This window comes from Saccoglossus kowalevskii, chromosome 14, assembly GCF_978046115.1.
Source record: "Saccoglossus kowalevskii chromosome 14, keSacKowa6.1, whole genome shotgun sequence".
NCBI lineage: Eukaryota > Metazoa > Hemichordata > Enteropneusta > Harrimaniidae > Saccoglossus > Saccoglossus kowalevskii.
In genome coordinates, this window is record NC_140654.1 from 12,241,827 (window position 1) to 12,255,887 (window position 14,061).

Sequence of the window (14,061 nt, forward strand, 5' to 3'; positions counted from 1 at the left end):
AAGATCAACGTCAATGATCACGTTGGTTAATTGGTTCTTCAACTTGGGCACTATTCATCATTTCTGTTCTCCGACGTCGGAAGACTGCATCTATTAAACTGGCTTACATTGGTGATTAGCATTGATAGGTCACCACATATGGGTATATCAACATGCGTGATTTGAATGCAATCGACACTCATTGTCCAATTGAAGATATATTGCCTTGTATGGTAATTCTTATTGCAATGATATTTGATACACATATATATCTGTTTATTTCCTTTGCCTAAAAATTATGCATATTGTGTATCTCATTTGCATATATGATAACTCTCGTTCATTTATTACACGGCGTGAGGCATAGATTATATTTCACGCAAATCTGTGCCCAAATGCTAGTTAATGTGCATACTGTTGTTATTAAAGATATTATAGACGGCATTGTAGTCATGGCTTGTGAATTGCTTAATTGTCTATGATTGAACAGTTGGCAATTGGTATAGTGCAGAATAATTGTGGTGTGAATATATGAATAGTAATTAGCGTATTTGCATATCAATAGCACATATATGAATTTATATATGACAACGATACTACAGTGTGATAGTTATGTCATTTTTAATATTATTCATCGTAAACTTTTCTTTCAGAAACAAGGCGCACGAATAATCATTGGCAACTTTTACGAAAATAAAGCTCGACAAGTGTTCTGTCAAGCTTACAAGGAAGGAATGTATGGTGCTAAGTATGTGTGGATAATTACAGGTAAGGGAACTTCACGTTTGAATGACGTGATTATGCAATGCGTACTGAAATTATTTATGCATCGAATTCGGATAAAACACAAATGAAACACGAACAATAAAGTCATTAAGAAAAGGAAGTCACTCTCGTTTTGAATTATTTTGAGAGGACTAGACTGAGTGAATTTAATGTCCCAACAAGAAACAACCATAGCGTTCCTGAAATAACGCTATTGAGTCTCAATTCGACATTAATGTCTGTCTTCATGAACGATTTGACGTGCAATGGTGATTTCATTGCTTAGAATTAGTATGCAATACTGTACTAATTAATAGTTTCAGACACGGTTACTACTTCTTCTAGTAACCGTGTTTCAGAGAACAGAAAGAAAAACAACCTTTGACCTCGTTGACAGGAAACACAATATACAATACCTGTGGATAAAATCATTAATGGGGTTTATAGGTTATAACTTACTTTTTAAGTTGATGCCTCTGGACGGTAACAATTGATTTGGAGTACTACATGGTGTGTGTGTCTAAATGTGAGTCATATGCAAATTTATGTTGTAGGTTGGTACAGTTCTGATTGGTGGAAACAAGAAGACCCCGATAGTCCAATAGACTGTACATTACAGGAAATGGAAGCAGCGATTTCCGGCTATTTCACCACTGATGCACTTCCGCTAAGTCTCTCTGATAGTCCGGGGGTTTCTAATAGGGTAAGTTTGAAGATAATAATATCGATGTTTTTTGTTGGTGGAACTACGATACGCGAGGTATATTATCCGCGCTGATAGAGCAGAACGGTGATGACAACGAGAAATGCGATGTTAGTACAAATGTGGTGGTCAGATGAGCCGCTAACAGGTCATTCACGAACAAATAAGTTGACCTCCAAATACAGGGAACCTTCACATGTTCATTACAATAGAACATAGGCACTAAGGTAGATAAGCGTGACTTAGTCTCGGAAGTGTTGAATTCTAGACTAAAACTGTTCGCTAGTCACTATAAAGTAGTGGAAAATCAATATATTTTAGCTCAGTGAAAACACTTCTTAACATTGACTTTATTTCTTTTATCCACTTATTATACATCTTCGCCAGCCAAGGTTCATTTATTCAGCAGTTGCCTTAATATTAATATCAAACACAGAGGTGGCGGCACGAAATTTTGCTATGGGGGGGGGGGGGGTTCTGATCCAGATCTTCTGAAATGCTGTTTCCTGCATTTTGAAGGGCAAATTTTGTTGACACAAAAGGTTTCAGCTTGATTTGGGGGGGGGGCGATTCGGGGCAATGTTTACTATACTAAAGCCTCACAAAGTACAGTTTTTTTCCAATTATCGTGAACGGGAAACGCCATCCAATGTTTTAAATTATTCTGAGAACTCTCGATCGACGTGACTGCTTCTTGTTGCCCTAGCTATGTACGTATGTATGCACGCCAAGATGGTGGCGGTGTTTGTTGGGCGCGCTTTTTGGTCACGTGATTGCAACTCAAAAATCAATCAACTAGATCTGTAACATAAATCAAGCGCATCAATCTAACGAAAATGTTTTTGTTTGTTTTTGAAACCAACGACCGATATATGTGTTGATTGTTGTATGTAGTTAATGTCATGCTCACTGTGTAATATAATTTCCTGAACCACTCGCCATTTTCATAAACGCGCGCCAAAACTAACCGATAATAGAAGTAAAAGAGGTATGTACAGAAGTAACGTTAATTTAAATTGAAAGTCACTAAAAATTGAAATGTTTTAATTCCAATCTACGAAAATGACATGCGCGAAAAGTACTTGTTCACACTTCATCACGTTGTGATGAATCCTCTGATCGTGCCAAGAATCTGCCAGTTACATCAATATGTCAAGAACCGCCACCACTCTACTTAAACACTGCAATAATGCGTTTTGTGTAGCTTAATTAACACCTGTTCTGCTCTCCACATAAATAGAACATTGGAAGTGTAGGACGCGAGAAGCAATTATATTGAAGGAAGTGCTCGTCGCGTGGCATGTGTCCGAAGTTTTGTGTGAATATACAATGTGTTTACACGCGCTGTACGCGTCGCTGTGACTCTCATATCGAGCACGGCGCGACGCGGCGACCACCGCCCTTTAACGAGTGAAAGAATATACACTAACGTACCCACGGCAACGATGAAGAAACTCGATGCTAACTGTTATAAAGTGGTCTTTCTGTTACTTTTCTGTATTGACTAATTACTTTCAGTTGAGGCAATGTTACCATGATTTCCAGACAAAACGTTTATATAAGTAGGTCGTTAAAACCGATATCAGCGTGGACAACTCGGTCACTGAACACAGACTAAGTAGTGTTTCCGTGTATCTCTTAAACAGAGAAACAAGTGATCAGTTTCTATGGTGACAATATACAAACGGAAGAGAGGAATTGTTTTCGACAAGAAAAAAGTACAATAGATTGCTTATTCATTTTATGGGCTGAAAAGAACATGTTTTCTCCAATCTATGTCATGTATGCGTCGAATCCTGTGTTTTATATTCGTACATGTTCCCGTAATTTAGATTACTTCCACTCGTTAATCACTGTCGGTGGATAGTCTCCGGAAACATTCGTAACTATATAGATCGTTCTGGGCTTTATTGTTACAAAAATATATTATTTAACGCAACTGTGAATCAGCATGACATAACACAGATGAACAGAATATTACCAGAAAAAGTACTAAAAGGCTTATTAGCCCTACGTCTACCATGGTGAGGTTCAATACATGGCCATACTAATGAAGCGGGGGAATTGCAAATCATTCGTTGCTCGGCAACTAAGAGCCTTTATCTAAAATGAGACCGAGACTAAGTGAGCATTGCTCTTTGTAGCACTTTGTGTTCGGTGACATGTCACTAGTTTACAAAATGAGTTTCATTTAATTCTTTCTTTTAATTTAATTCTGTCATTTAATTCATGTCACGTGTCTGTAATATTACGATTTGTTTCCTGCCCAAGTGACCAACAGCCCAAGGCCAGACAACAAATCGTGATATTGCCGGAATGACCATGTGTTATTTTATCCCATTGAACAGTGACCCACAATATAGGTATCAGAACAACGATGTGTGGTCTTGTTTGACGTTTTTATGTTTCCCGTAGAGAACTTTGATTAACTGTTAATTAAAATTCGTTTTACTAAATTTGAACGTTAAACAAAACAACAAATCTATGTTGCCCGAAACTCAGAGTTCGGTCAACTGTTAATTATAGTTGAACATCAAAGTACAATTACAATGTGGGCGTGGCCTCTGAAATAAGGGCATGGTCATTTTTGTAACTCAATGTTTTCGTAACTCGATGTTTGTAACGAGAGGTCTGCAACTCAAACAATTCAGCAACTCCACTTACAGTGCGACACAATTACAGTTTTACTGGGAATCGAACATGAACACGCATGCACATGTACCCACACCGGTATAAATAGGAAATACAGCATTTTATTAATATACAACACCGCACCCAGCAAATCGAATTATCTCTAATTTGAATCGGGTTTACTAATACTCTAACTGTATCTGGCCTTTTTTCAAATCTAATTCCTAGGCCGTTAAATGTCATTACCATCAGTTTTACTAAGTAATGGCGTCCATTATTCAATTGCGGCGAATTAACTTTCTAATTTTTTTTGCAGACCACCGCACAATTTCTTGAGGAGTATACAACCTATGTGGGCGGTGATCCCGAGTCACTATCTGGACACCAGGAGGCGCCCTATGGTTATGACAGCGTGTGGACAATTGCCTTGATGTTACAGGAAGCGGAACAGAGATTACAGGCGATGGGTAAGATTTATCAAAAAAACGTATACATATTTTCATATGTATGATATTACTTTTTGAAATCATTACTGATGCCTCGACACTATGTGAAAATATCAGATTTGTGTATAACACATACAATTGAGATATTTTATTATTTCATATGAACATGTATTTCTTATCTTGTATCAACAGTGCCACCACAGTCTATCGCTGACTTTGAGTACGATAACTCTGATATGGCAGATCTTTTCTTCGATATCATGAGTGAAACCAATTTTGAGGGCGTTTCAGTAAGTACCCCAGGATTTATTTTAATTAGAGAGGAGGAAGAGTGAAATATAATAATTATACTTTGTTTTGATTTTCAGGTACGTACCATTAATTCAAAAGACATGCGCACGTGTGTAGTCCGAATACATTCTGTTACTCCGCGACCAATACGACATTGTTTAACAATAACTTATGATCAAATGTGAATATCAAACTTTGTCTGTAATGCTCCATGTAAAATTACTTCACCTGTCACTTGAATGGTGGCTATAATACAATTATATTAATTTTATATTTCTTATTAATTATATATACTTCATCTTGCAGGGACCAGTCTTGTTTACAGAATCTGGGGACAGACAGGGTTTAATGCAAGTTGAACAAAATCAAAGTAAGTCCATAATTTCACTATTTGCTACAACATCAATACGTTATCACCGACATGCATATCCCATAATTCTCTGCAAGATTGCTGAATCGTGTTGGTTTTGCGCACATCTGATGACAATTCAAGTCACCCTCGTCATGTGTAGTTGTCTCTTTTAACCAGACAGGAATATAAAATAAAACCATCACACACAAAAATCCTCCATATGTGCGAATATTAGTGTGTTAGGCAGTGGTTATCACGTGTTGTACCTTACATTGGAAATGAGCTTTCAATTTGTCTCTACTCCTGTACAGCATATATTAGGCTCAATGATGTTTTCCCTTGAAAAACAATGTATTTCAGATTTATATCTAAACGTTTTTATTGACGGCAATATTGACCTATAGCCTTGCCACTTTATTCATATTGCCTTACCATACGCTATTCATATAATCGCGCCCCCCAGTGAAAGAATGCTTCTGTGACGTTAAATGACGTATTTGGGGAAGACGATTGTGTTATTTTGACTGTGTAGTCGTTCGTCATCTAAAATATCATGGTGAAATTTCCCAAAAACGTTGTCTTAAAGGGCGGTAGTCGTCGCGCCACGCATGTACGAGATATATGGGTCTCATACGTATAAACAAAGATGGCGACTTTGGCTGTTGCGCAGATCAACGAGTAAAAACTGAGACATTACTAGGCTTTAATTAGGTACTTTTTAGGCGATTGGAAGGTATCGAAGGAGTCATCGGCGGTAATTAGTGCAAGTCGCACCCAGGTCAGACTTCATACCAGTGATTTCCATTAGAAGAGCGCATTGGATTGTGGGAAAATCAATGTTTATCAACTCAAATGTCTCATATGCGCAGCGCGACAACTGCCGCCCTTTAATTAATGGATGACTACAGATCAAAACGAACATCGAGGATTTGAACAGCCTTCGTGTTAGGCAATTTTTGTATTAGAATTGCATTCCAAAGTTTGTTCTCCAGGATGTTATATATGCTAATATATGTACATGTATGTGAGTTCATGACTACACGCCAGAAATTAATCGAAATGTCTTCACGTGATACCGTTGCTTGTGAATTAATGATTAAAACACTTTCCGTCATTTCCTGATTTGTTTTAACCAACAGATGGGTCCGAGGTACGTGTCGGTATTTATGATCCGTCGTCCCTTGAAGTGAACAAGATCACGTGGTATGAACATCCGGGCGTCATTTGGGAAGGTGCGTCGCTAGTAGTTTGATATATGCACATGCATGAAATAAACGATGCTGTTGTTCCATATAATAATATTATATCAGAGGTACATTACTTGGGGTTTGCAACGCGCATAGTACTGTATGGTGACATCATGCAAAGATCCCATTCAAGTCTCATCTCGTAGATAGCGAGACTGATGCTACGACCTTCTGACATGACATAGGCGGTTTCATTCTCCTTCCCAGAGTTCCTTGCGGTTAGATCACCGAAAGTATCTCTGCCACCACACACCGCCATTTTGTGGTGAAACACCACAAGACTTTTACTACGCGTATCATTCGCGTATTTTTGTTATTAAAGGTCTCTAGTGTTTCTTTATTCCTACTGGAAAACAATTTTTAAAATATGTTATCGATAGCTGATAATGATTTTTTCGTAAACATACTGAAAACGGTGAAATACTTATAATTTACAAAAGAAAATAATTTCATCGCGGAATAACGGTTTCTAAGGTGTTACTCGGTTCATCAAACTGACGGCCCTGTCGATCGCGAGGCGAGGAACTACAAACTATCGAAAGCAGGAGGTCTGCGCATGCGTCACAATCACTAGCTTCGAATCGGACGGCTCCCACAGGCGCTCGGAACGTTTCTTGGCTAATAAAAGATGACCTAAAGTGGGATCGGCATAGTTAGTCAGTCAGTCGCCGGTAAATTCCCCCACTATTCATATAATAACACAAGGTAGGAAAGCGTTGACACCATGACATCGAAACTTCCCGAAAATAACACGATTTTCCAAATTATATTTCGATCCGCTTCACACAACTCAAGCATGATATCGGTAGAAACTATCGATCGACTTACATTTCCTTTATTCGAACTAAAACGGGTTAAATCCTGTGAAAACCGAAACACCAGAGCAATATGATTCAACCCGTCTACGCGGATATTTTGAAGCAGAGGCCCGAGCATGCGTAAATGTTTGAAACTGCGCATGTTTGGAGCTGCGCATGCGCGAGCCTCTGCTTCAAAATATCCGCGTAGACGGGTTGATTCATATCGCTCTGGTGTTTCGATTTTCACAGGATTTAACCCGTTTTAGTTCGAATAAAGGAAATGTAAGTCGATCGATAGTTTCTACCGATATCATGCTTGAGTTGTGTGAAAGCGGATCGAAATATATTTTGGAAAATCGTGTTATTTTCGGGAAGTTTCGATGTCATGGTGTCAACGCTTTCCTACCTTGTGTTATTATATGAGTAGTAGGGGAATGTACCGGCGACTGACTAACTATGCCGATCCTACTTTAGGTCATTTTTTATTAGCCAAGAAACGTTCCGAGCGCCTGTGACGGCTCCAGGAAAAAAAAAAGGAAACTAGCCTAAAAACAACGTATTTTAACGAAATAATGCCTCAAAAGAAAAAAACAACAACCACAGGAAAAAATGAGACCGATACGACAGAGAGGAAGGTCGACGAGATGCTAACGACGAACAAAAAACTCGTGGAGTCCCAGGACCGTATCATCCAAGATGGCGACCTAGAAAAAGCAATGGAACTCGCGGAAGATCAGCGATCAGCGGTAGTCCTCAGACTGTTGTTCTCAATTAGGAACGAAGTCTCGAAAATCGACCCACTGAAGGAGCAACTTACAGAAACAATCAAGAAAGTATCGGACATTGAGGTATATTTAAACCAGATGAGTGATCGCATCGACGAAGTAGAGAAAAGTCTAGAACACGTGACCAAAGCAGCCGACGTAGAAGAACTGGCGGACAAAATAAAGGAGCTAAAAAACAGAATGAAGATAACAGAAATAAAGAATGAAGACTTAGAAAACAGAGGGAGAAGAATAAACCTGAACTTCTTCAACTTTGAAGAAGGGGTAGAAAGAGAAGAAAAATCCTGTGCCCAGTTCATAGTGAAATTCATCATATCCCACATGGAAGTGAGGGGCGTTGGAGATCGCGTGGCCATCCAATGCGCACATAGAGTGCCAGCGCAGACACTTCGTTCAGGGAAACCACGGCCTATAAAGGTGGGATTCGTGGACGCCAGTATTGCTAGAAATATTTTGTTCGCTGCTCCTAAATGTCTTCGGAACAACCCGTATGCTGGAAAGGAAATATTCGTGACCGACGATGTGAGCAGGAGTGTACTAAACGAAAGAAAAAGACTGGCTCTCTACCGAAAGAAATTTCAAAGGGAAAACCCAAAGAAAAAGTGTTACATAGCGTGGCGTGTACCGGCGACCTGCATGATCGAAGACGACAGAGGAAAAATGAAGGCTGTGATGGTAAAGGACTTGCCAACTATCAGTTAAGACTTTTATTATATGAAGCCCTCATGGCATTTATTAAGTTTATCTCTGACTTCACATTACAGAACTTGTAATTAGGGTCACAAGGAAATATTTACAATTAGACGGGCAACATAAGTATGAAATAATTGAAAACATATTCATATTGAGTACCTGGGAGCCGTCCCATGCTGCAGTACTCTACTGTTTCTTCCAGTTACCGTGTGTCCGTTGGCTTTTGCCAATGCCCTTAATGTTTACTGTTTTTGTTTGTGTTACTTTAAAAAATTGGGCTTATTCAACTTTGAAATTTCCTGTAAAACCAAGTACAAACATGTGCATTCATAGAAGAGCAGTTATCTATTGTGACCCTCAATGTTAGAGGCCTCAGGGACTACAACAAGAGAAAGAAAATTTCTAATTGGCTGAAAGAATAACACTTTGATATAGCATATTTGCAAGAAACACATAGCACCTCGGCAGATGAGATTTTCTGGTCTTCTCAATTTAAGGGGAAATGTAGTTATTCACATGGAACTACCACCAGCAGAGGAGTGATGACTATAATTAGAAATACTGATAAAGTTAATAAACTAACACAGGATACGGATGGGAGAATCTTAATGATTCAAACTGAAATTGATAACTCTCAATGTATTCTACAAAACACGTATGCACCCAATAGAAAATCACAACATGCTGAATTCTTAACTGATTTAAAAATTAGGTTAACTAATATGATCCCAGATCCAAACAGTACGATAATCTGGGGGGGGGGGGTGATCTGAATTTTACAGTGGATAACTTGATGGACAGATCAGGAGGGAACCCCCAAGCCTGGACTAAATCGGTAGACATTTTTGAGGATATCACTGAACAATTTTAGCTTAGTAAGTTGACATTTGGCGAATAAGAAATTTGGCGAACAAAAAACAGTTTACTTGGCGTAGAAAACGCCCTACTATTCAACAAAGCAGACTGGACTATCTAATAATTTCAGATGTTTTGCAAAATATTGTTAAAAAAGTTGAAATTATACCAGGTTTAGCTTCGGATCACTCCGCTGTTTGGCTACATTTAAAAGATTCTTGTCAGAAACATGGTCCTGCTCATTGGAGATTCAACTCCACTCTAACCAAAGATAAAGAGTATGGAAACTTAATAAAGGAAAAGATTGAAAACTGGCAGGAAGAATTTAAAGATATAGATAGAAGTCAGTTATGGGACTTAATTAAATACCAGATTAAAAAAATTACAATTGATTACACTAAAGAAAAAGCAAGAAACCGTAAACAGGAAATTGAGGACTTGGAAAAACAGCTTAAAGATACTCAACAGATGTGTAGTGACAGCCCAAATGAGGAAAATTATAGCAATATGGAAGAAATGAAAAGGAAATTAGAAGACCATTATAATTATAAGGTAGAAGGTGCTATAATAAGATCACGGGCTAGGTGGTATGAAAAAGGGGAAAAAAATAACAGAAAGAAATCCTGCATCAAACAATTAAAAGTAGAAAGGGATAAAACTATAGAACAACCAAATGAAATTTTAACAGAAATAAAAACCTTTTACTCTAGGCTGTACTCAAATAAGGATTCGATAGAGGCTACTAAATTTCTTAATAATACTGCAATTCCAGTGCTGGCAGAAAGTTCACAGGCAAAATGTGAGGGACTTCTAACTTCAAGGGATATTTTGGATACATTAACTTCAATGAAAGAAAATAAAAGCCCAGGAAACGATGGCTTAACGGTTGAGTTTTATAAGGCATATTGGCCACTGGTAAGAAATCTGGTAGTGAACTCATTAAACTTAGCCTTTGAGCAGGGAGAATTTTCGACCTCCCAGAAACAAAGTATCATTACACTAATAGAAAAACCTGGACGAGATAAACGTTTATTGAAAAACTGGAGGCCAATTTCATTAATGAACGTGGATGCAAAATTGGCATCCAAATGCCTTGCTAAGCGATTGGAATCTGTTCTTCCTGATTTGCGAAACCCAGGCAGCTTTTGTTAAAGGCCGCAATATTAGTGATTATGCAAGATTAATTAGTGAGGTGTATCACTACATAGAACAAACTGGTAAGAAGGCTCTGCTAATAGCAGTAGATTTTGAAAAAGCCTTTGATACGGTCAGTTGGGAGTATCTTGATAGGGCATTAGAGAAATTTCAATTCGGTCCTCAATTTCAAAGGTGGGTGAAATCATTGTATACAAATATTGTATGTTGCGTGATGAATAACGGATATAGTACGGGATACTTTGAGTTGCAAAGGGGGGTCAGACAAGGAGACCCTCTGTCTCCAATGCTCTTCATTTTAGTTTTAGAAACTCTGCTGGTGGCTATTAGATCAAAACAAGAAATCAAAGGCATTATCATATCGGGAAAAGAAATTAAAGAAGCAGCATTTGCGGACGACATGTCATGCTTCATTTCAAACGAAAAATCTGCTGAGGTGCTATTTAACTTATTGGGGGATTTTGAGAAATGCTCAGGGCTGAGAATTAACATGGACAAAACTGAAGCTGTCTGGCTCGGTAAATGGAAATATAGGCAAGATAAACTGTTCGGGGTTAGATGGCCCACATCTCCTATCAAAATTGTAGGAATTTACTTTTCTTACAATCAAAAGGAAAATAGGAAAATAAATGTTAAAAAAGCTATGGACAATATGAAAATTATTTTGAACTCTTGGAAGAGCAGGAAACTTTCTCTTTTTGGCAAAGTCCAAATTATTAAAACTTATGGTATATCCCAGTTCACATATATTATGAGTACAACTGCAGTTGGGAATGAATTTATTCAGGAGGCTCAAAAGACTGTGTATAATTTTATATGGGAAGGAAAAGACAGAATTGCTCGTAGAACTATGATAGGAGGTGTGGGCCAGGGCGGTTTGGGTATTCCAGACATGCATATCCTCAAAAAACAACAGAGGCTACTATGGATTAAAAGATATGTAGATCCAAATAATGAACATCCATATAAACTATTTATTGATGAGCAGCTTAAGAGTATAGGAGGTAATATCATCTTCCAATGTAATTATAAAACAAAACTTTTACCAATTCGCTGTACTGACTTCCTGCGAGAATGTCTTGAAATTTGGGAAGCTGAAACTAAAATGAGTTACAGAAACACAAACCAAGTAATTTGGAATAACGAAAATATAAAAATAGCCGGAAAACCTATTTTTTATAGAGAATTGGCTGAAAACGGAATTAAAAGAGTTTCAGACCTGTTTAACGAGAATGGTCTTATACCATGGGAAACAATAACCCAAAATGAATGGACTCTACTACATAAACTAAAATGGATTGGCCTTGTTACTGCCATCCCCGAAAATCTAAAATACAAAAACACTGACATAGACGAGATAAGCTTATCGGTGTCTGGAATTCCAACACCGCTTGATGCAATCTCAAAACCCTATATAAAAAAAGAATTAATAGACAGGCAATTCATCCCTCCAGTGAGTCAAAAGAAACTTGAAGAGATGCTGAAACTTGGCCTATTAGAATGGAGTAAAATGTACAAATTAATGATAAAAATGAGTATCGACAGCAAAACACGTGAATTTCAGTTTAAACTTTTACATAACATTCTATATACAAATGACAAACTTCATAAAATAAACCCAGAAAAGTTTCCTACACAGATGTGCACATTTTGTCAGGAGAATCCAGAAACTCTGGAACATATCTTCTATGAATGTGAATATGTTGTTGCACTTTGGAGAGACCTACTTTTTAGTTGGGGAAAGATATTAAAACAAAATTCACCACCAAGCAGAATGTGCTTAATAATATCAGATCCAGGCGAATCGTTGACAATAAATTTCATTAGCCTGTTAGTTAGGAAACATATTTACCACTGTAAAATGAATGATATAAAACCCAACTTCAAGGGTATTCTAACATACATGAAAAGAGTCTACCAGTGTGAAAATTGGATAGCAAATCATAACAATAAAATGATACAGCACTTAAAAAAGTGGTCCCCTTTAATACCATATATGGAATAAAGGGGCAAATGGTATGAACTAGAACTGAATGAGATAGACAAGTAGCAATCTAGTGAATATAGTGATCTTAGGGAAAAAATCCGTCCATGTGAACCAAAAGCAAACATAAAGGTTCTGGGTTTGAGCAATAAACTATTCCTCTTCTGAAGCTTTGAGAAATGTCATTTTGAAAAACTTTGAGTTATACAGGAATGTAAGCATAACCACTTTATTCACAGATATGTAAATTTTTATGAGTACCCAATAAAAAAATATATTAAAATACAAAAAAAAAAAACTATCGAAAGCACTTCGTAGTATTGACGACTAAATCGTCCTACTACCACACCGTTTGTGTAACAGAAATAAATAAAAAGAAGCTTCTAACTTTGAAAACAGCCAAAATCTGCAAACAACGCGTACACATTCTTAGAGTTCGAAAATCGAACACTTGCATGACAATTTTTTGGTGAGCGTCTTTGAAAGAAGTACCACTCTGACGCATCGACCAATCAACGACGAGCATAAGATCGCGTGGTGGCAGAGATATATTCGTGGAATAGAACTCTGCCTGGCAGATTGAGGCGGTTTGTAATAAAACAATAAAACATGTATTACCACATTCATAGTGAAGAAAATGTAATACATCGAAAATGTACAGAAAATATAGTTATCGTAATCCGTGATATCGTGGGCAGCTATTTTGATCCACCTGGACATCCTAGTTACCTCGGGCATGCGCATTCGCATTTTCTGAGTTGGAACGCTTATGCGAGATTGAAACGGAATCTTGGTATCATGTCACCGTAGTTGCAAACCATAAGTAATGCACTTCTGATATATTATGTAGCACGTTTCATTCAGAAATACTTTCACATCAATATACAGAGTGACATCAATTTTAGAGATCAGAATATTAAGGATGGTTATTAATTATTAGTGTTGATAGTTATGTCAATAAATATTGACGGTTCAGTAGATCGAGATAATACGATATTAATCAATATAAAACGCCGTATCTACATTGATCATCTTGGTTTTGATACGCGTTATTGAACATTACTTTTCCGTGAAATCAATTACTAGGTGGAAAGCCGCCGGCTGATGCGGAGCAGGTTATTGAACAGTACCAGACTATTTTATTTGCACTGTTCGTTGCCATGACAGCATTGTCATCAATGGGTATCATGTTAGCGTTTGCATTTCTATGGTTTAATTTAAAATACAGAAATCACAGGTAAGAATAATTCGGTTTCTTGACTTGTTGTTATGGTTGTCACGAATTTCTAGAATATTTTGAAACATTTTTAATTTTTTTTATGATGAAATCATGTTGAAATATTTATCCAATAAAAATTATCCCATTTTTCCTATT

The 14,061-nt window shown here is 37.4% G+C and overlaps 1 protein-coding gene and 1 long non-coding RNA gene across 2 annotated transcripts in view; one reads left to right on the plus strand and one right to left on the minus strand.

The window, feature by feature from the left end:
• Positions 1-14,061, minus strand: part of LOC146734455 (uncharacterized) — a 396,802-nt gene that overhangs the window by 193,412 nt on the left and 189,329 nt on the right. The gene's annotated exons all lie outside the window — the stretch shown is intronic.
• The window catches only part of LOC100371470 (gamma-aminobutyric acid type B receptor subunit 1-like), an 84,543-nt gene that overhangs the window by 64,221 nt on the left and 6,261 nt on the right, over positions 1-14,061 (plus strand). The window contains exons 5-11 of the mRNA XM_078011078.2: positions 633-747; positions 1,299-1,447; positions 4,395-4,545; positions 4,717-4,814; positions 5,122-5,185; positions 6,307-6,399; positions 13,773-13,923. Of these exons, the coding sequence (XP_077867204.2) occupies positions 633-747; positions 1,299-1,447; positions 4,395-4,545; positions 4,717-4,814; positions 5,122-5,185; positions 6,307-6,399; positions 13,773-13,923 (821 nt within the window). The remainder of the gene's footprint in view (positions 1-632; positions 748-1,298; positions 1,448-4,394; positions 4,546-4,716; positions 4,815-5,121; positions 5,186-6,306; positions 6,400-13,772; positions 13,924-14,061) is intronic.